The 22,540-nt window shown below is 41.9% G+C and overlaps 1 protein-coding gene across 2 annotated transcripts in view; it reads left to right on the top strand.

The window, feature by feature from the left end:
- The first annotated feature begins 1,267 nt into the window (after positions 1 to 1,267).
- The window catches only part of RNF38 (ring finger protein 38), a 132,084-nt gene continuing 110,811 nt past the window's right edge, over positions 1,268 to 22,540 (top strand). For both annotated transcript variants that reach the window (XM_086683505.1, XM_086683504.1), the window contains exon 1: positions 1,268 to 1,574. In XM_086683505.1, coding sequence (XP_086539631.1) covers positions 1,325 to 1,574 — 250 coding nt within the window. In that variant the 5' untranslated portion in view covers positions 1,268 to 1,324. The remainder of the gene's footprint in view (positions 1,575 to 22,540) is intronic.

Raw genomic sequence — 22,540 nt, 5'->3', positions numbered from 1 at the left:
CTCATGGGGTTAGCCTACCACCGTAGCACTGTGCTTTGTCAACTTGTAGTTTGCTCTCTCTCTACTCGGCTCCCTGTTGGTGTCTGCATGTGGGTAAAGGCTGAGGATAACACTGTGGAAATGATTTAGTCGGCAGTGTAGCTGCACCCTCACCCACACGGCTGTACTTAACGGCACTCCTAGCACGGAGTGCACGTGGTTGAGTCTTTGATATGAAAGTCAGAAAAATATGAACAGGAAATGGGTTCAGTGACCAATAATATCCCATCTAAGGAGAAGAGGGCGTCCAAGGGGATCGCGAATCTGCAGAAATCTTCTCTTTAGAACACTGTCAGCACAGCTCAAAAGCCTTTCCTCACCTCCCAGCCTCTCTTTTGAGACTAGGCCCAGCTGGGTTAGATGGTTTCCTGTAAGCTTTTTAACAACAACGCCGTTTAAAGAAAGAGGAAGAGAAAGTAGGAGAAAGGGGCGAGGGGCCAGGGCAGAGGGAGGCTGGCTTCTGTTCAATTCAAGATGGGTCTTTAAATTCAGAGAAGGCAGCGCATCTCCATCTCTTTCGTTTCTGCTTCTGCTGTCCCTTCTGAGTCCGCTGATTTAGCACTGAGACATAGCCCAAGAAGGGGAGAGAGTTTCTCTTCTAAGTGTCTGGAAAAGAAAAACTTTGAGGAAACAGCCAAAAGAGGGAGGGAGAGGAGACTGGATATAGTGTGAGGGAGAGGAGGAGGGAGGCCGAGGCTGCACTCGCCGTAGAATGGGTGGCCGGCGGGCGGGCGCGCCGGCGAGCCGCAGCAACCCGGGCCGAGCCCCTGGCAAACTCCACTGGCTCAAACACCGGCGCCCGAGGCAGCCGCGCAGCTGAGCCTCAGGCGCAGCCGGGCCTGGGTGGCGCGAGGCCCGGCCCGGGAGGCCAGCGTCTGTGCCCCGGAGGCGGACCGGGGGCGGGGCAGTCCCCGGGGCAGGGCTCTCCCGCGGGCGGCCCTTTGCCTCCCCGCCTCCGCGAGCCGCCGCAGCAGAGGATGCCCTACGGCGCCGCCCGCCCGGCCCCGGAGAGGCGGCTGAGGAGCCGGCCGCCCATTGGTCGCGGCGGCGCGGCGTCTCCGCCCCCTCCGCGTCCCCGCCCCCCCCCCTGCCGCCGCCGCCGCCGCTGCCGCCGCCGCCACCGCCGCCGCCGCCGCTGCCGCTGCCGCTTCCCGGCTCCGCCTCCTCCCCCTCCGGGAGCCGCCTCCGTCGCCGCCACTGCTGCTGCTGCCGCCGGCCCGGGCCCAGCCAGCGCCCGCCCGCCGGAGTCGAGTCGCAGTCGGAGCCGCTTTCCGCGGCCCCCGCCATGAGCGGAAGCGCCGCCGCCGCGGTCGCCGCCGCCGCCTCAGCAGCTGCGGCCGCCGCGCACTTCCAGCCTCAGTCGTCGTCTCCCAGGCCGGGCGCCGCCGAGCTAGGGCCCCTGCGCCGCCCGCGCCCCCCGCCGCCGCCGCCCCGGCCCGAGCCAGCCGCTGCCGGCCGCCTCAGCCCTCCGGGCCACGGGCCTCTCCGGGCGGGCTCCCAGGGTGGCGGCGCCTGCGGCCGAGCGCCGGGAGCAGGTACGGGGTCCCGGAGCGGGCCGGGCGGGGAGGGGCGTGGGTTGGTTTCGGGGGTGGGGGGCCCAAAGGCGTGTGGTCCAGCCTTCCGGCCCCGCGGAGGGGGTGGAGCGTTGTCTGGGGTCAGCTTTGTCCGGCCCCGGATACCCTGTGAGCTCTGCGTCCCCGCCGCGCCGAGCGGCTCACAAAGCGTTTTCCTACCCGGTGGGTAGCCCCCTCCCCTAGGGTGGGCAGGGCAGGACCTCTCTAGGTCTCCGCTTGGCGGAGGAGGAAACCAAGGCTTACTGGGGGAAGTGACTTGCCCAAGGTCACGTAGCCGGTGAGAGCCGTAGCCTGGCTGGGACCCAGGGCCACCCTGGGCCGGCGCGGGCCCCGAGTCGGGGACGGGGGGCTGGAAGGAGGAAGAACTCCTAGCCCCCGGGACTCGAGAGACATTGATCCGGAGGAGGGGGCTCTAGGCCCTGGTCCTAGGCACGCCCACCCAATGCTTTTTAGGTAGGCTTCGGGGATAAGATCTCTTGCGCGGTGGAGAGAAGGAGCAGGGGCCCCTTTGAGGGCTTGGGGGGTACTCTGGGGAGCCGATTTGGGGATCCTCAGTGGGGAGAGATTCGGATGAGGGGTGTGCCTCCTGGGGGAGGGCTTTCTTGAGTGAATGGGGCAGAGCTTCGGAAACTTCTCATCATGGGGACTGTTTGGTTTCTGCCAGGCCACATTGCCCACCACTGCCCGGACTAAACCAATCTAGCTGAGATTAATAGGGAGGCCTTCCCGCTTTTGTGGAGACACCTATAAGGTGTTTGTTTTCATGAAATGGCACGAGTTTCGTTCGTGCCCCAAAACAGAAGTGCGTATAAGGCCCTAGTAAAAGCATTTCTGCTACAGAAGGCCGAATGAGTTTTTTTCCAGGTGGTCTGGATCTGTCACACATGGAGGACCCCTGGAGAACAGCTATCGGAGGCGTGAAGGGGAAGGAAGCAGGGATGATTGGGACAAGTCACCCTCCAGCCTGGCATGTTGGGGCCATGTGCTGCAGGGACTCCCATTTTTCTTTGGGGTGGGTGGTTTTTACTGTAGTGGATATATCTTGGAAAGGGAAGGAGAGGACTTGGGAGTTCTAGAGGAGAGAGGGAGGGCAATGGAGAGTGTCCTGTGGAGCTCAGAAAGCTGTAGAATGGGGAAAAAGAAGAGGGTATTTAGTCATTGTGGGGGAAGGGAGATAAAAGGGTTGCTGAGGGGAGGGGGGCCGTGTCTAGTCTAGAGAAAACTTGGGATGTTTCAAAGAGGGAGCCAGGGGTTTGAAAGGAGTCTGTTAGAGGTGGATGGTATCTTACAAGGTTGAGTAATAGGTACTGGTCTGCAATCACTTCATTTTCTTCCAGTAAAGACATTTGTAGTACTTTTATATAAATGTTTTGGCTTTTGCACTCCCCACCCGCATTCTCTTTCCTGGTCTGAGGCTGCCGGCCCATAGTATTGTCTTGGAAGTAAGGCTTGACAAAAGAGGGAAGGGGAAGACTAATTAGCAAATGCATTAATTAGGGCCCTTTGTCCGAAATGATTCCTTGTTTAAGTCAGCCGATTTCTTGCTGCCCTCCTGCACTTCGGCTTTCCAGCTGTGGTGGGTGTTTGGGGGATGGGGACGTGCTCTGGAAGAACTGCCCTGATTTAGACAAGATGAATTTTTCTTAAAAAATTGAGACATATATTTGACAAATATGTATAAAAGCATGAACATTTACTGGTCAAAGATTTTAATTAGTGAAATGCAAATTGAAACAATAAGGAGGTGCTGTTTCACACCCATCAGAGTGGCAAAAATTAAATGCTGTGGTAATCAAGTGTTAGTGAGGTTGTGGGGAAGTCAACTTTTATTTACTGCTAGTGGGAATGTAAATGGATACAACTACCTTGGTCAGTAGTGTAGTGATGTCTTTTTGGAGGGCTAACGTACTTATTTACCCAAAATGTCTATTTCTGCGTCTAAGAAGTAATACAGTCGTCCAAGAAAATAAGTAAGAAAAAGTATAAGCATGTTCATTGCAGCTCAAATGTCCACCAACAAGGGGAATGCATAAATTGTTAGATAGTCCCACACAATTGAGTCTTACAGCTCTGTGAAAAATAAACCACAGCCTCATGCTTTAAAATGAATGAATCTCACAAACATAATATGGGGTGGGGGAACAAGTTACAGATTTCTTACAAAATGTTTGCACTTGTATAAAATGTGAAAACATGCAAAATAATATGGTTTGGGGGCTATGTACCTATGTCGTAAAAGTATAAAAACATGCATGGTAACAACTAACACCAAATTCAGAGTAGAAATTATCTCTGGGAAGAAAAGATGAAGAATGGAATTGGACAGGGGTACACCAAGGGCTTTAATTATATCTAATATTCTATTACCAAGAAACCTGAATCAGATAATTGCAAATTAGGATTTGCTTATTTTGGGTGTTGGGTCAGAGATATTCAATATATTATTTTAAATATTTTTCAGATGTTTGAAATATTTCTCACATGCAGAACATTTTCTTATTTATCGAGTGCAGGATTTTTGTCCCATAAAAATGAAACTTCTGCCACAGACTCCAGTCCAGCACAGCCTGTTAGACTTGCAGGCTGGTGATCCTTTTCTCACCCCTTTCTGACCTGCAAAGCCTGGTATTGCGATGGGTGACTTTTATTTTGGAACTGCTGATAGGCATGGAGGATTCCCCAGTGTTTCTAAACTTTCTGGTGGACCTAGGTCAGCAGTTTGAGCTTTGTCAAAATATAAGTGCTCCAGGACGTTCTAACTTATCTGTTGCAGGGAGGGACCCAGACATCTGATTCTGACAAAGTTCCCCAGTAGATTCTGATGACCACTAAAATTTGAGAACCACTGCCTTAGGCTCCTGACTCTGGGCTGTACTCCATTTTAGCTTTGCCCTAGGCTGCCTTCTCTTGCCTCTCCTGCCTAACTGGGACTAATTTGGACCCATGTGATACTTAGCTCTTTTATAGGGCATAAAAGAGTGATGGGGTTGGAAGCTGTTGAATGTGAAGGCATTCATAATCTGGTCATCTCTTCCTCTTATTTTCATGCAGGTAGCTAAGGGGCCCATTATCCACCAGGGCTATTTATCAGGTTTTACAAACTTTAACCACTTGTGTCGCTCACTATATGGGGTTTTATAGTTAAGATAGGAGCAAAAAACCCCCAAACAAACAAAAAACAAAAACAAAGGGGGCGGGGTGCACTAACAGAGAAGGAAAACCAGCAGATTTGGAGAAAGGAAATCCCCAATAGTAAATGTATGTGATCCAACCTTTCTCTACAGATGGTAGAGATTCTTTTAGTGCCTTAGCTTATGACATGCATTTGAATTTCAGCTATTTGAACCTATAGTCAAAGATTAGGGTCTTAAATAACAACTGATTATCACCTCAAGATGGAAGTTTCCTTTCTCCCAAATTTGCTAGTTTTACTTCTCTGCCAGACCCTTTTTGCTCTAGTCCTAATATGTTTAGGAATTAATTTATATTAACAAATATGAGGATTTCTGGTAATGAAATGTGTAAAATGCTTGTTTGTCTTTGGTAAGGTTCTTCTTTCTGGAAACCTGCCTTGAAAGGGCAGTGTGTCCCCAGGTTTTGGGGACCCCGTATTTTTGCAGGGCTGCTGTGTGAGGTTGTATAGATTGTGCCCAACCCGAAGTCACCTGTTTTGGGTGACAAGTGGGAGTGCAAATTCATTTGTGCTCCACTTCTCAAAATGAGCAATTCGCGTGGACGTGTGTCCTCTCAGAAGAGGGGGCACCCTTTTCAGATTCTCACCAAGGTGCTTCGTGAAGTAGCTGCCTTGCAGCTTTGTTGGTCTGTGTATAACTGTGCCGTCTATAGTTGTGGACCCTGTGAAGAGGGCATGTCAGTTTTGGGCCTTGAGTTCAAGCGTTTTCCCCACGTGAACTTTTCAAGGGAAGGGACCCGCCCCTGGCTTTTCATCACCATGCTCAGTTGTACCAGGCTTTCAGCTTAAAATTGTAAAAATTTGTTATGGAGCTAGAGAAATATGCCCCTTTTTGAAAGTACCATTATTTATGAAAAGACAGAATGAGAGAGAAATATTAAAAAGACAACAGCATCCGGTACTTGAAGAAGAGAAAGTAGCTATGCACCCCACCCCATTTGCTCTTGCATTCTTGCAGTGCTCACTTTGAGGGGGAAATACGATGGTATTTTTCTCTTCCTATTTCCCCCTACGCTAGTATTCCTGAATTTCTGAAGACCTGAGGCTTTTTAGCCAATTTTGAAAATATTTACCCATTTGTATTTTCCATTAAGTGGTTGTTTACGCTTCCTGCTGTTTTATTTTTTCTTGGAGAGAGGGGAGGGGGTAGTGCTCAACCAAGGACAAGACTGGACTTCCTACTGCTTTTGCAAATAATGGCAGTGTGTTTTTCAGAACAGTTGTCATGGAAGAGTGCTGTTCTGTGGGCTCAAGGGAGAGGTACATTTGAAGTGGTTTCTCTTGTCTTTATTATTATTTTTAAACATGATTGAGGGTGATGGTTACAGAGTTCCATTGTGCTTTTGCTGCTGTTTTGGAGGAGGTTTTTGAAGAAAATATACTTAAAGCTAAAAATGTTTAACAAAAATAGTCTTACGCTCACACGAGAAAAACAAACAGTTCTCACCTTTAGGCCTTACCCAAAGCAGTTTGAATTTTTTCCAGTTCTGTTTAAATGGATATTGGTACTATTTTAGGGACTGCTTAGAACACTTAACTGGAGTGACGTAGGGCAGGTGGAGGAGGAGAATGATCGGATTATACTGGGGTTTATCAGTAGTTCCTCCAATCGTGATATGGAAAGCTATCACTGTATTGTCTGCTTTTTTGTGTTAAAGTATGTGTAGAAATAAGGGCGAGATTGTGAGTTTTGATATGTATAATAATTTGACCCTGTTGAAAGAAAAAGCAGAGGGAAGAAGTGGTAAGAGGAAGAAATACATGTTTGGAAGACAGTAGCAAGCAATTAAATAGCAGTACATTTCATAGTACTTTTGGGATGTTCCTTGAGTTGAAAGGTACCTGTCTGTATCCGTTCTGCTTCAGCACCTTTGATTTCAGTGTCTGAAGATGGTGCTTACTGATCTTTGGTTGAAATCTGTTTTACCGTCATGGAACTGGAAAGTGAGTAGTTTTGAAGACTAGACTGAGGTAGTAGGGTAGGCTGAAAGTAAAAACAAGTATATCCGTTTTGTAACTCCTTTGTAAATAGGAGTTGGGAGTCTCATAATTAACAAAAGTATTTTTCATTTGGCTTTTAGGCTATCTTATTTAAAAATTGTTTTAATGAATTTGTCTTCCTATCTGTGCCTCAATACATATTTGAGTACCTACTGGGTGTCATAATACCACTACCTATACTTTGGGGTATAGATAACCTTGGGGTGATAGCCTTCATTGTCAGAGACTTCATTACCTGAGGTACTGAGAACGGCACAAAGGCTGTGGGCTTCAGCTAGTTCTTTCTTTCTTTTGTCATGCTTCCTTCTGCTCCCTGGTCTTCTGGGTTTCGTGGTGATCTACCCATCTGTCAGGTCAGCCCTGCCCCTCCTCTCCCCATGTGAGGGGCACAGAGGCTTTACAGAACCACTCGGCCGGGCACCTTCAAGTAAAACCCCTCCAACAATATTGAGCCAGACCTGAGGGCCATCATAGTGGCTCCAGTTCCTCTTCCTTCTCTGTTGCCTGTGTTGACACCACCCACCCTTTGCTGTGGAGCCTGGAAGTCGCCCCCCTCACCCCCAATCATACAAAGAGGCTTTGTGCTCTGAGGATGTTCTAAAGGCGGGATCACTGTAATTATAATTCCCCAAGCACAACCAAGTAATGGGGGCAGGCAGGGTAAAGATGGTATCCAAGTTCTTGTTGGTAGGGAGAAGTCAGCCGGGATTAAAAATCATCTGGAGTCAGTACCAAAATGGATAATGGAGCGTTGTTGGTAATGCTGATGGGAATGTATTTAAGTGAATGCATTTCAGATTTTTACATTCTAATACTTGCGAGATACTTGAAGCTTTAAAAAGCATAAGACAGCCGGAACTTTTTTTTAGGTCTTTTTTTTTTTTTTTTTAAGTCTAAAATTGTAACCGAAAACTACTTTAGAAGAAGGTATGTAGAAATCCCAGTCTACTTTGCTTTATGTTTCTGTTGCCAGAATGATTGATTGCCCAAGAAAGCCAAATACATAACTTATTACTAGGGGTGCTCCAAATACATAAATTATTACTTTTTTTGCTTGTTTCTAAAAGTAAGCTCTGACTGACGTTTTTGGGAAGGTAATTTCCCCCTACCACCATGAGAAAAAAAAAAATCAGTGTGGGGATATGTGCTTAATAAACTTTTATATCAACCATCTATGTCGTGTGCTTCCAAGCTGTGTTGGCAATCTTTTAATGAAAACTTTCTTCTTAGTATGTTAACTATTCATATATTACTCTGACTAGTGTCTCAAACAAACTTTTTTGTGTTTTTAAAATGAAGTGCACCAGGGGCGCCTGGGTGGCTCAGTCAGTTGAGTGTCCGACTTCGGCTCAGGTCATGATCTCATGGTCTGTGAGTTCAAGCCCCGCTCAGGCTCTGTGCTGACAGCTCCGAGCCTGGAGCCTGCTTCAGATTCTGTGTCTCCATCTCGCAGCCCCTCCCCTGCTCATGCTTTGTGTCTGTCTCTCAATAGTAAATAAACATTAAAAAAAAAAAAAAATTAAAAAAAAAAAGGCACATGGCTTCTTTAAAACGAAGTGCACCAAACAATTGCAGAGGTCAGTAGACTTTAGGATAGTGGATTCCAGTTGTCCTTTATGCAAGGTGAAGGGAAAAGACCCTTTTTGTTGTTAAGCTTAGCACTGACTTCTGTGGTGAGTGAAGCAATCAGGGTGATCACGTGTACTATATATGGAAACCTTTAGCTACTGTCAGCTGGCCCTTCCTCTAAAAGCATGGCCCCTGACAAAAGTGTGCAATGTGATGATTTGACATATGAATACATTTTGAAATGATAATCACAATCAGGTTTATTAATACATCCATCACCTCACATAGTTATCTGTGTGTGTGAGAGAGAATGTTTCAGATCTATTCTCTTAGCAAATTTCAAGTATATAATACAGTATTATTAACTGTAGTCACCATGATAAATCCATAGATTTTCAGAACTTATAATTGAAGGCTTGTGCCATTTGACCAACATCTCCCCATTTTCCCTAATTTCCAGACTCGGGTAACCATATTCTACTCTGTTTCTATGAGTTTGACTTTTTAAATTAAAAACAATTTTATTTATTTATTTATTTATTTATTTATTTATTTATTTATTTATTTATTTATTATTTTAGAGCCCACATGTGAGATTGTATAGTATTTGTCTTTCTCTGTTTGGCTTGTTTCACTTAACATTATGTCCTCCACGTTCATCCATTTGTTGGATGTTGCAAATGGCAAGATTTCCTTCTTTCTAATGAGTGAATAATATTCCATTGTACATATATACCACATCTTCCTTCATCCAATCATCAGACACATAGGTCCCTATCTTAGCTGTTTTGAATAATGCTGCAAGGAACGTGGGAATGCAGATATCTTAAAGAAATCAACCTTAAATTTATCTTCCTATAAGACTACGGGGTAGTCTGTTACAAAGATATTGCCCATATAATCCTTAGAAAGGACTACCAATTTGACAGCTAAAGGTTATGAGATTTAAAAGTACACAAGGCTCCATTTTATCTGCTTTTAATGAGAAGTAAGGTTGATTCCCGCCCCCTGCCCCCAGCCAACCTCACCAATGTTTAGGCAAATATAGTGCTTATCAGTGACTTTATTTTAGCTTAATTGTAAACTGTTATTTGTCTACTTCGTGTCATTTATAATATACATTTCCTTTGGAGATTAACCTCTGACTCTTACTTTACTGCTCTCTGGTGGCCACTAAGTGATAAAACATTTATTGAATGCCTACTTTGTACCAGGCACAGTGAGGATTTCGGGTAAAATTCAGATATGCAACAGTTCACTGATAGATTCTGACAGTATGGTAGCAGAACAAATGCATTTTTGGGTCTGCAAATTGTTAATAAGAGGGCAGAGAACATCAAAATTTCATTAATAGTGGTGATATATAACCATGATAATTAATGTCGCTAAAGCACAGACCTAACCAGATAAAAAATTTGAGTGGTTATTTTCTAAGTAAAAGAAATATTTTTTCAGGACACCTGGGTGGCTCAGTCGGTTAAGCATCCAACTCTTGATTTTGGCTCATGTCATGATCCCACACAGTTTTTGAGATTGAACCCTACATCAGGCTCTGTGCTGATAGTGTGGAGACTACTTGGAATTCTTTCTCTCTCTCTCTCTCTCTCTCTCTCTCTTTTTCTCGCTCAAAATAAATAGACATTAAAAAAATTTTTAGGGGCTCCTGGGTGGTTCAGTCGGTTGAGCGTCCAACTTCGGCTTAGGTCATGATCTCGCAGTTGTGAGTTTGAGCCCCGCGTCGGGCTCTGTGCTGACAGCTCAGAGCCTGGAGTCGACTTTGGATTCTGTGTCTCCCTCTCTCTCTGCCCCTTCCCCGCTCATGTTCTGTCTCTTTCTGTCTCTCAAAAATGAATAAACGTTAAAAAATAAAAAAAAATTATTTTGGTCTGGTATTCAAGACCAGCATAATTAGGTCTTCATTATTTCAATCTCTATTCTTCCTCATGAATATTATTCTCCAGGGAAATAGGATACCCTGTTGTCTATATGTCCATCACTTTTTCATCTTTTTTTCTTTGATTTTTTAGCTTTAAGGGCTTTTAGATTTTCCAAAGCCCACTTTTTAAATGTCTAGATGGTAAGTGTCACTTATTGTGTGCAAAGCTCTGTTCCAAGTGCTTTACGTGGATTAATTCATTTAATTTGCACTATAGACCTCTAAGGTTGATGCTATTATTATCCTTAATGTGCAGATGAAGAAACTGGAACAGAGAGAGGTTAAATAACTTGCTAGAGAGGATGCAGCTATTAAGAGTGTTATCTGGGATATGAACTGAAGCTGTCTAGTTCCAGAGTCTATATTTTTAGCCATCATGCTTTACTACATCTCTCTCTTTCTCTCTCTCTCTCTCTCTTTTTTTTTTTCCAGCAGACTTAGGAGTTAGTTTTGGTAACAAAAGGTTGAATGTAAGCAAAGGTGATCACTGCTTTAGCCACTGAAAGGAATTTGCAGTCTTTAGTTTTACCTTTGCTCTTGAGAAATCTCTTTTCTTAAAGTTCTGAATTACTGCATTAAGATTATTTAATTGATATTTAAAAGTCATTCATTACTTTTTTACATAAAGAGTAGGAGTACCTGCACTGGGGTGGGTGGATTTACATTAGAACAGGCATATTTAAATTACTTCTTAGAAAATCTCTCATATTCTGTAATCCTGAACACTAGGGTCTTAACTGAGGGCTTGTTTGGGCACTTACGCAGATAAAAAAAATCATCGGAAAAATTTGACCCTACTCAGAGGAACTTCTGAATTTCATCTTTTTTGTGGATATGGGTACCCTTCCCCCAAATATCATCCATCCAAGAATGGATGTTAGACTTCATTTTAGCCTTTTCTTTTTAGCCTACTTAATTTCCATAATAAATTGGTTTGTCACAAGCTAAAGCATAAGCATATCTCTTAATCCAGTAGCATAGAATATGAACATTTCAGGTGTTAGTTGCAGAGCCTGGTGTGGGGTTGATGCTGTCTGAGACAGTGGATTATTTGAGGAAAATAATACAGCATTGTGGTTACCAAGTGAGCTACTTCAAAACTGCTAAGTTGGAATCTGAGATTGAGTAAATTTTCTCATAAACAGTTATGGATGGTGTTTCTAATATTTCATCTATATTGTAGGCTTAATAGGCATTGGCGAGCCATCCTTTTAGAAGATGTGCTGTGAGAAAATGAGATTCTAAGGTCAAAACCAGGTACAGTACTTACAGACTTTTGGAACATGGCCTGTTTTTGAGTGGAGCACTGCCAACAATCTTTTTCTCCTACTTTGCTTACAGATACCTAGAAAGGAAAAATGAATTGTTTGCTTTTCAGCTTCCTAAGTGATATAGAATTAGTTCATCGGAGGAAGATATTCTTTCTATTCAGCCAGGGCAAAGACTGATTAATTCAGATAATTGAGGCATTTCCACCTATTTACTTTTTGGAGTTTAAGAATCTTACCTTCAGAACAACTCTAGAGTTATGTTTGGGGGCTCTAATGGAAATCATTGTTGACTGCCTTTGCTGTATGTCAAGAATGAGTCATGAACTCTTGTGATCTAATTATCCAATGTTTCTATTTAAAAATTGTACATATATTGTTGAAAACAAATTATTACTATTCTATGATATTTTTGAACTTTAAATAAAAGCTACCATTGTGTGCTAAAAAAACAAAAAACAAAACCAAAAAACCAACAAAGGCAACAAGTAAAAGATCTGCCTTCTTAAAATGAATTTGTGTGCAACTCATGACGTTATTAAATTGTATGTTAAGGTCAAAACAAGAGTCAGAATTTGATTCTAGAATGTTTAGATAATACTGTATATACTTTGAGTCTAATTTTTGGTAGAACAAAATCTTCAAAAAAAATGAACTCTGTTTCAATTGACGTAAGTGATTTTAATTTAACGTAAATAGTTGGAAATAGTAGAAATATAGTTTTGCCATAGCAAAATCTTTCTTTAGAACATTGGAGATGTACATGTTTCCTTTTGAAGTATAGTTGTTTGATAGAATATTATTTATTTTTCCTGGTGCTGTGTAATTAAAACTGCCTAAATTTATTTTAAGGTTTGATTCAAACTTTGTTTCTGTGGAAGAAAAATTACCAAATTGCAAAGGGGCTTTAGAAATACTGATTCCAAGATTGCTTTTAAGAAGGGAGAGGCAAAAAAAAAAAAAAAAAAAAAAAAAGAAGGGAGAGGCAAGTCAAATTGGGTATGAGCTCCACAGAATTGTCTGTGCTACTTCCTGGGTCAGAAAAGCTTAGAGAGGGGGGCTGTGTTGTAGGAGGGCGGGGCATTAACCTGGTAGGAACTAGAAGTGAAACTGAAAGTGCCTTTTTTAAAAAAGAAAAAAAAAAAAGCAGATTGTTGTGTTAGTCTGAGTCAGGCTGGGTTGAGCAGTGAGTGTTTCTCAAGCGCAAATGTGTATGTAGTGCCCTCGCAGATTTCCTGATTAAGTCAACATGTTTGCAGTTGACTCAGGACCGACCTTAGACCCAATGGCGGAAGATGAGAGAAGGGCCAAAGGAGAGGCCGAGGCAGGGGTCTTAGGGTGCAGTTTTTGAAAGAAAATTTCTGAGCCTTTGAGAGACAGCAGGAAGTTAAAGGTGGAATTCTGGGAACATATCCACCCCCTCCTCTCCAGCCCAAGCTGTCTGGAGGTGGAGCCTGAGCCGAGGCAGTGGAGGATAAGTAGACTAATGGATGTTGGTAAAGGTATCCTTGTTAGAACAGAAAAGGTATATCACTGTGGTTTGTCTTCTCATTACAATCTTAGCCATACAAAGGTTAGCACGTCTTACATAATTTTATTTTGCCTAGGGTTAAAAGTGAAATTCACTTATTTTAAAAGAAAAATGAGAATTTAGGATATAACATTGACACTTAAAAGAGCATTAAATTTCCAGTGTGGTTAAATGGTAGTTATATGCTATCTGTCATGCATAAAAGATGACAGTGCTAACATGCTCTGCCTAACTAGGGCATGCAGTGCTAATGTTTTTCCCACAGGAGTGATAGGTTCAAATTCAGAGATTAAAAACCTGTGCTCTTTCTGCTGGTCTCCCTTCTTCTATCCCCAGAAACCATTCATAGATGCTCTGTGTGTGGATGGGTGTGAGTAATATGGATGAGGATTGGGTCTATGGCTCTGAGGTAGGCCAACAGCTCTCACACTTGATTTATGCATCACCTGGGAATCTTATGAAAATGAAGATTTCTAGCAAGGTTACTGATGATAGTGAAGTGGTTTGAGTAGCCAAGGAGTGGAGTAGTGGCTCTCAAACTGTGTAATAGTCATCTGCAGGGCTGGTTAAAAGGAAGAGTACTAGGTGACACCACCTTCCAAGCTTTTGAATCACTTTACCAGGGGGTAGGGCCTAATATTTTGCACACACAAAAAATTTCTAGGTGATGGTATTGTGGGGTGTGTGTGTGTGTGTGTGTGTGTGTGTGTGTGTGTATTTTGAGATCCACTGAGGTAGAATATAAAGACTATAGAGGAGAATCAAACCATCTGTCTTGGCTTCTTGAGCATTATTTTGTAACTGAAAATGGTGAAGGAAAGGTTGCTGAAAGTCATAATTAATACTGTTCATGGTTAAATAGGTGATGGGAATTAAGGAGTGCACTTGTGATGACCACCAGGTGTTCTATGGAAGTGTTGAATCATTGTATTGTACACCTGAAACTAATATTATGCTGCAAGTTAACTAACTGGAATCTAAATGAAAACTTAAAAAAATTACTGTTTAGGTTAGGCAAATAACACGTCATTAAACAATTTTGTGTGTTTTATTGTATGGTGAGTATATGTCTGTGTCTAGAAAACATCAACAACAGACTCACACCATACTGGTGGTAATAAAGATTATTCTTTCTGGAGAAGGATCCAGGATTATGGAGGGTGGGGTTTTAGCTTTCTTTTGTAAGGTTTTAATTTTTACTGAAGAGATTGTACTTCTATTTATGTAATTAATTTTATAAAAAGGCATACGAAAACTGGGCTAGATTGCCTCCCGTTTACTTCTCTAGATCCGTCCTCCACCCTGTTCCACCTGGCTCTCTGCCCTAAGGAAAGAGCTCCCAGATCCTCTGGCTTCTTACTGTAACGGTTTAGCCTTAAGAAGAAATTGAAGGGAAGGAGGATGAAGTCAGAATATTTATTCTCCTCTCACGGTAGCCTGCATTTTATTACCTGGGTTCTGGGAAACTCTGTCTCTTGTCTTTTTTGGGGACCAGAGCAATAATTGTTCAGTTATTGCTAGTTCTGGTTCCTGTTCTATCCCCTGTGATTTCTGTAGGCCTCAACTAATTTAGTAATTATTCCTTTTACAGATAGACCCCTTTCAGATTATTCTGAGTTTGTCATCCCTTTACTGTTGGGACCCTGACTGATGGACCCTCTAGTCTTGTTCTTCTCTCTACTATAATCCCATCTCAGAGGTAGTGACAGTACTATTTTGGTATGTGTAACTTCCAGACATTTCTATACATAACATGGCTCTAAAATAAATGTACATATTTAACACAAAAGGAATCCTATTGTACTTCCAATTGTATGAGTTTTTCTCACATCATACTACATTGTGACCATTTTTTACATCAGTATAATCTACCTCTTTTTAAAAAATTTTATAAGCTTATTTATTTTGAGAGGAGCACATGTGTGGGGAGGGGTGGAGAGAGAGAGAGAGAATCCCAAGCAGGCTCTGCATGGCCAGTGTGGAGCCCAATGGGGGGGCTTGAACTCATGAACCCATGAGACCATGACCCACGCTGAGATCAAGAGTCAGACGCCCAACCAACTGAGCTACCCAGGCACCCCAAATCTGCCTCATTCTTAATAGCTACAGCTAAATAAACTATCCATTGTATTTGATATGGACATACCACAACTTAACCAGTTCCTTATATATTTAACATGATAATTTTGTAAAAAAATTTTTAATGTTTTTATTTATTTTTGAGAGAGAGAGAGAGACTGAGCATGAACAGGGGAAGGGCAGAGAGAGAGGGAGACACAGAATCCCAAGCAGGCTCCAGGCTCCAAGCTGACAGCACAAAGCCAGACACGAGGCTTGAACTCCTGAACCACGAGATCATGACCTGAACTGAAGTTGGGTGCTCAACCTACTGAGCCACCCAAAGCTCCTCCAATTTAACATGGTAATTTTAATCATATACTGAATTTTCATTAATAATTAGATCTGTTTCTGCATTCTGTTCTATTGTTCTGTCTCTATTCTGGCACCAATATTACACATTTTGCTTATTGTAGTTTTATACAGATAAATTCTTGGCAGGGCAAATCCTGGTAGTTATTTTTATTTTGGAGAAGACTTTGGTCTTTCATCATGTACTTTTTCCCCTTCCAGATATATCTTTTAAAAGTATTTGTTAGGATTCCTACAATAGTCATTGATACATTGATTGGAAAGGCATTAGTGAAGTTTTATAGTTTAATTCACATTTGTCAATGTATTTTACACAGTAAGGCATTTTCATCATGTTTCTTGAGTTTTGCTGATGTTAGGAAAAGCGGTGGATTTTTGGATATTTATTTAAAAACCTGCCTATTTCTGGGGCACCTGGGTGGCTCAGTTGGTTAAGTGTCCAGCTTCAGCTCAGGTCATGATCTCATGGTTCATGAGTTCGAGCCCTGCATCTGGCTCTGCAGTGACAGCTCAGAGCCAGATTCTGTGTCTCCCTCTCTCTCTCTGCCCCTCCCCTGCTCATGTTCTCTCTCTCTCAAAAATAAGCAAACATTAGAAAAACATTTTTTAAACCTGCCTATTTCCTGAGGTTTTTTAGTTATTTTAATAGTTTTTTCATAGATTTTTCTTGGATATTCCAGTTGGATGACTTTACTGATAAATATTGCTAATTTAGACTCCTTTTCAGTATTCCCCCCCTTTATTCTTATTTTATTGGCTAGACTATAACATCCAGAAAAATGTCATATATGTGACTTAATGAGGCTGCCTCAGGTATGCTTCACTGTTCATTGTGGAGCTGACTGTGGGACTGAAACCTGACAAGTTAAAGGAGTATTTTTATTTGTTAAGTGTTTTTTTTCTCAGAAAGGATAAATTTGTCAGATGCTGTTCAACTCAGTTATCTACCCTTGGAGATTGTTTCTTTCAACCTGTGCTGAGTTAATCAATTTTCAGTATGGAATTATTACTAAATTTCTGGAACAAATCTCATAGTACTAGATTGATTTTAGTATTTAGGGTTTTGGTATATATGCACAAGGGGAATGGCCTGTAATTTGCCTTCCTTGTGCCATTCTTGACATGAAGATTTTGATAGCATGGAAAAATAGTGTTTGGGTTGAAAGAGCAGTAACCATTTCTATTTTGTTTTTTAGTTTATTCCATTCAGTTTTCTTATTTTTTGTGTGTTGGGAGTGAGGTGGGGGGCAAGTAGTCAATTTTGGTAAGTTAGATATTATTTTTAGAAAATTAAATTCCTTTTCCAGCTTTAAAAAAAAATACGAGTGAGTTCATATATGTTCTCTTGCCTTTCAAAATTTCCTCTGTATGGGGCACCTGGGTGGCTTAGTCAGTTGAGTGTCCAACTTTGGCTCAATGGCTTGTGAGTTCCAGCCCCTCATGGAGCTCGCTGCTGTCAGTGCAGAGCCCGCTTTGGATCTTCTGTCCCCCTCTCTGTCTTTGCCCCTTCCCCACTTGCACTCTCTCTTGCAAAAATAAATAAATCTTAAAATAAAATTTCCTCTGTAAATATGATTTTATCAGCTTTCTTAATCTTAATTTGTATTTTGTTCTTTTTGATTAGATTAAAATCTGTCTCTGCCTATTTATCCATCTGTAAAATAGGTATAATGAAAATGAGCTAATGTATGTATCTTACTACATAGTAAGCAATCAACTGATGGTCGCTACTAAAAAAAATGATTGCCTTTTATTATTTTTGTACTTTTAATTTATTGTTTCTATGTTTTTGTATTCTGATTCAGGAATTTCGGTTCTCATCTTTATTAAAACTTTCTGTATGCCTTACAAGTTTTTAAAAAATTTATACATTTATCGTCTTCTGATTACAAAAATGCACATGGCAAAAAATTCAAACATTACAGAAATAGATATCAGAGAAAATAAGTCTCTTCAAATTCTTGAGAGATCAAGGTTGGTGTCTATATACATATGTGTTTTTGTTTTTATTATACACTTACATGTAAGTGTATCTGTATAAAGTTATAAAAAATGGGACGATACATACTGTTTTGCAACTTGCTTTTTCCTACTTTATATCTTGGATCTCTTTCCAAGTTAGAATTTATAGATCTGGTTTTTGTTTTTTTTAATTTTTTTTTTTTTTAACATTTATTTTTGAGACAGAGAGAGAGAGGAGAGCATGAACAGGGGAGGGTCAGAGGAAGAGGGAGACACAGAATCTGAAACAGGCTCCAGGCTCTGAGCTGTCAGCACAGAGCCTGAGCGGGGCTCGAACCTTGCGGACCATGAGATCATGACCTGAGCTGAAGTCGGACGCTTAACCAACTGAGCCACCCAGGCGCTCCTGGTTTTTGTTTTTTAAAACCTTTATTTGACAGGGATGCCTGCGCAGCTCAGTCAGTCAGGTGTCTGATTTGATCAGCTCAGGTCATGATCTCACAGTTCCTGGAATCGAGCCCCGTGTTGGGCTCTGTGCTGACAGCTCAGAGCCCAAAGCCTGCTTCAGATTCTGTGTCTCCCTCTCTCTCTGCCCCTCTACTGTGTGTTTGCTCACGCTATTTCAAAATGAATAACTAAAAAAATAAATAAAACCTTTATTTGACGAACAATATAGGTCTGGCAACATTGACATCTTCTGAGTTTGCTCCTCAGTGAATCCTCACAATGTGAACACACTTGTGACCAATAGTCAGGTCAAGAAGTAAAATATGACAAGTACTCCAGAAGCTTCCCTGTGTGTTCCCTATCTTGTTATTTTTTAAGATTTAACAGCTTCATTAAGATATAACTCACATATCATACAATTCGCCCATATGAAGTGTAAAATTCATTGCATTTGGTATTTTGGTATATTCACAATTGTGCAACCATTACCACTATCTAATTCTAGAATCTTTTCATCACCCCAGAAAGAAACCCTGTACCCATTGGCAGTCACTCTCCATTTCTTCCTATCTCATTGGTAGGCAACAACTGAACTATTTTCTGTCTCTATAGATTTTTTCCATACTAGACCTTTTATATCAGTGGAATCATGCATTGTATCGTCTTTTATGACCGGCTTCTTTCTCTTATCATAATGTTTTCAGGTTCATCCATATTGTAACATATGTCAGCATTTCATTCCTTTTAATGGCCAAATAATCGTTGTATGGATATACTATGTTTTATTTATCCATTCCTCAATCAATGGACATTTGGGTTGAACCACTTTTGAACTATTATGAATAAAGCTGCTATGAGCATTTGTGTGCTAGATTTTGTGTGGACATAATATTTACGTTTCTCTTAGATACATAGGCACACCCCTAAGAGTGGAAATCCTGGGTTTTTAAAGGTTTTAAAATTTTCCCTAATTGTCAGAGGCAAAGCTAAATAGTATCTTTTGTGTCTTTATAACTTTTATTTATTCTTTAAAGGTTATCTTGAGAGAGAGGGAGAGAGAGTAGCAGGGGATGGGCAGAGAGAGGAGAGAGACAATCCCAAGCAGGCTTTGTGCTGTCAGCACAGAGCCTGAGCTCACAATCGTGAGACCATGACCTGAGCCGAAATCAAGAGTCAGATGCTTAACCCACTGGGCTACCCAGGAGCCCCTGTGTCTTTATAATTTCAAGCATTTCAGTACATTTGTGCTTTTCGACTCGGCTTTTTTTTTTTTTTGTAGATATAATCTGGCATTTATGTTATTTTTATATATTACATATTTTCTTTTGAGAATGATTTTTTAAAATGTTTTCATGCAATTATATAGTGAGATTTACAACAGTTATTTAGATTTATCTGTATTTTAAGTTGTTTGCTTTTGCCTTCCATTCTTAGCTATGCAGTAAATGTAAATCTGTTCATTTGTTGGGCGAGGACTACAGTTTCCAGGATCCATGCTTACACACTCTTTATTTATTTATTTATTTATTTATTTATTTATTTATTTATTTAAGAGTGTGTGCAAGTGGGGGCTAGAAGAAAAGGGGGAGAGAGAGAATCCTAAGCAGCCTTCACACTTTGTGGAATCCAACATGGGGCTCGATCCCATGACCTGGGATCATGGCCTGAGCTGAAATAAGAGTGCAACACTCAACCGACTGAGCCACCCAGACGCCCCCCTCCCCGCCTCCAGCCATACTTTTTATAGTACGTGAGTAGATCTGTGTGGACATTTCAAAAGTATGATTAAGGTTTGATTTTCATTGACCTAATCCAGAGCTTTGTTTGCTCTCAACTCATCAGGAGTTTCAAGGTAATATTTTTCAGTTAGTTACCCTTCCAGGAAGAACCGCCTGAGGTTGGGAGTTTGTAGAGAGAAATGATGTAGTCTTTCTTGGTGATCAGAGAGGGGAATAAGGAAACTAGATGGACAGACTGGAGTGCATAGTTCTATTATTTGGAAGAATCACCTAATCCTGGAGCATTGTGCCTACTGCCTTTTTCAAATCTAATGTGTACATATCTTCATATTTGTGTGATTTATCAATACCACTGGTTTTCCTATGAGCCTTTGCGCTATTACAGATAATTTTTGTAGTGTCTTTGCTTTACCCAAAAGGTAAACAGGTCATATTGAAATCTGAATGAAAATACTTTTTTTTTCTTGTTACATTTGTTTATTTTTGAAGGAGAGAGAGAGAGACAGAGCATAAGCAAGGGAGGGACAGAGAGAGAGGGAGATACAGAATCTGAAGCAGGCTCCAGGCTCTGAGCTGTCAGCACAGAGCCCGATGCAGGGCTTTAATCCACGAACCATGAGATCATGACCTGAGCCGAAGTCAGACACTTAACCAACTGAGCCATCCACGTGCCCCTGAATGGAAATATTTCTTAAGGAGTCTGTAGGAGATGAACCACAGTGTGATATTAATATGAATTTTCCAAGGCCTAGGAGCTAGTATTCAATTGCATGGGCCCAGAAACTGGGCTTTTCCTGCATGTCTACAGGTGATCAGGCTCACACTGTCTATACAACAGAAGACTTTTATCCAGGGTGCCTGGGTAGCCCAGTTGGTTGAGCGTCTGACTTCGGCTTGGATCATGATCTCATGGTTTGTGGGTTCAAGCCCCACATTGGGCTCTGTGCTGACAGTGCAGAGCCTGTTTGGGATTCTTTGTCTGCACCTTCCCCACTCACACTCTCTCAAAATATATAAAAAAAATTTTTTATCCAAACTGAAAATACCAGTTTATTTATAATGTGAAATGATCTTCAAATGATTTAAATTCAACAACTAAATATGTGTCTACTTTGTACTAGGCCTACTCACTGTGTATGCAGTAGTGAAGAAAAACAGGTAAAACCTCTGCTCTTACGAAGATTATATTCTGATGATGTGAGACAGACCATAACTAATAAATACATAATATGTTGTAAAGATGGTGAGTGCTAAGAAGATAAATAGAGTAGGGTAAAGAAAGATGAGCAAAGTGTGAAAGAGAGGGTATTATTTAAATTCGTTGGCCAAAGTAGACCTCTGTGGTATGGTGATCCTTGAGCTGAGACCCAAAGGAAGTGAGGAGTCAAACAATGCCAGTGCAAAAGCCCTGAAGCAGAAGTGTGCTTACTGTCTTCAAGGAGCAGGAGGGAATTCTGAGTGGCTAGACAGGAGGAGCAGAGTGGCAGGAAGTAGGGTGGTAACCTCCTAGACCATTAAAAAGACTTTCTGACTTTTGTTCTGAGATGAGATTACTGAGCAGGGAAGTGATGTTAGGACATGACTTCCCTTTTAGCACCATCACTCTGGCTGCAGTGCTTAAGGATGGGCTCTGGGGAAGGGGAGGGGTTGGAGTTGGAAAAGCCATTAGGAGGCAGTTTTGGTAGAACAGGAGATGAAGTGATTTACCAGCTTCTTGGTTGTGGCCAGGAAGTGTGGGCTAAGTCAGAAACAGGCTGCCTGGTGTACAGTCCGTCACCTGTCAGCCCTTGTCAACTTGACCCTTTCTTCTCCTTTCTGAAACTGACTGCCCTTGCCAAGATCATCGATGATGGTGAGTTACAAACCAATGGACACTCAGGCCACATCTCACTCGTACATCTTCCTGGAATCCATAGAAGTCACTCTTTCTTGAATCCCTGTGTCTTGGCTTCTGTAAGCTCACAGTGCTAATTTCGTCTCACATGTGTGTGTACTTTTTTTGTTAGCTACCTCCCCCCAATCACTACAGGCTTGAGTTGTTCACAGCTTGGCCTTGTACCCTTTTTTTTTTTCCTGTGTTCTCTTTCTTGATACTGTTTGTTCCCAAGGATTTAAATATCATTTATATGCTGAGAATTCCCAAATTTACATTTTATAGGGAGCTCATATTTTACCTGTCAAAAACTAAAATTATTACCCAGCCCAAACTGGGGGGACCTGCCTTTCCACCTTCGCGGGGTTTTTTTCCCATCAATCATGGTACCATCATTTGCTTAAACTGGGAACCAAGGAGTGATTTTTGGCATTTTTGTTTTTCCTGTCATGCCCCTTTACCCCATCCTTCACCAAGTCCTTTTCAGCTTCTCTCCAAAATGTATCTTGTATCCTTTCATTTCTTTCCATTGAAACCATCTTGTCTCTCCCTTGGAACTGTCGCTTACAGAGTTTTAGTTGGTCTTCACGCTTCTCTGGCTTCCCCTCCCATTTTCTCTGTGCAGCAATCGGAGAGTTTTTGTTTTTCTTCTTTTAATTTTTTTTAACGTTTATTTATTTTTGAGAGACAGCGTGAGCGGGGGAGGGGCAGAGAGAGGGAGGCACAGAATCTGAAGCCAGCTCCAGGCACCGAGCTGTCGGACTCGCAAACCACAATATTATGACCTGAGTCAAAGTTGGATGCTTAACCAACTGAGCCACCCAGGCGCCCTGCTTTTATTTTATTTTTTTTAGTTTTTATTATTTTTTTAAGTTTTATTTATGTAAGTAAGCTTTGCACCCAACGTGGGGCTCAAACTCACAACCCCAAGATCGAGAGTCACATACTCCTCCGACTGAGCTGGCCAGGCGCCCCCAG

Source organism: Puma concolor, chromosome D4 (assembly GCF_028749965.1).
Source record: "Puma concolor isolate L17-30 chromosome D4, mPumCon1.1.hap2, whole genome shotgun sequence".
NCBI lineage: Eukaryota > Metazoa > Chordata > Mammalia > Carnivora > Felidae > Puma > Puma concolor.
The sequence above is the reverse complement of the archived record's forward strand: the minus strand, read 5'-3'. Positions and strand labels throughout refer to the sequence as shown.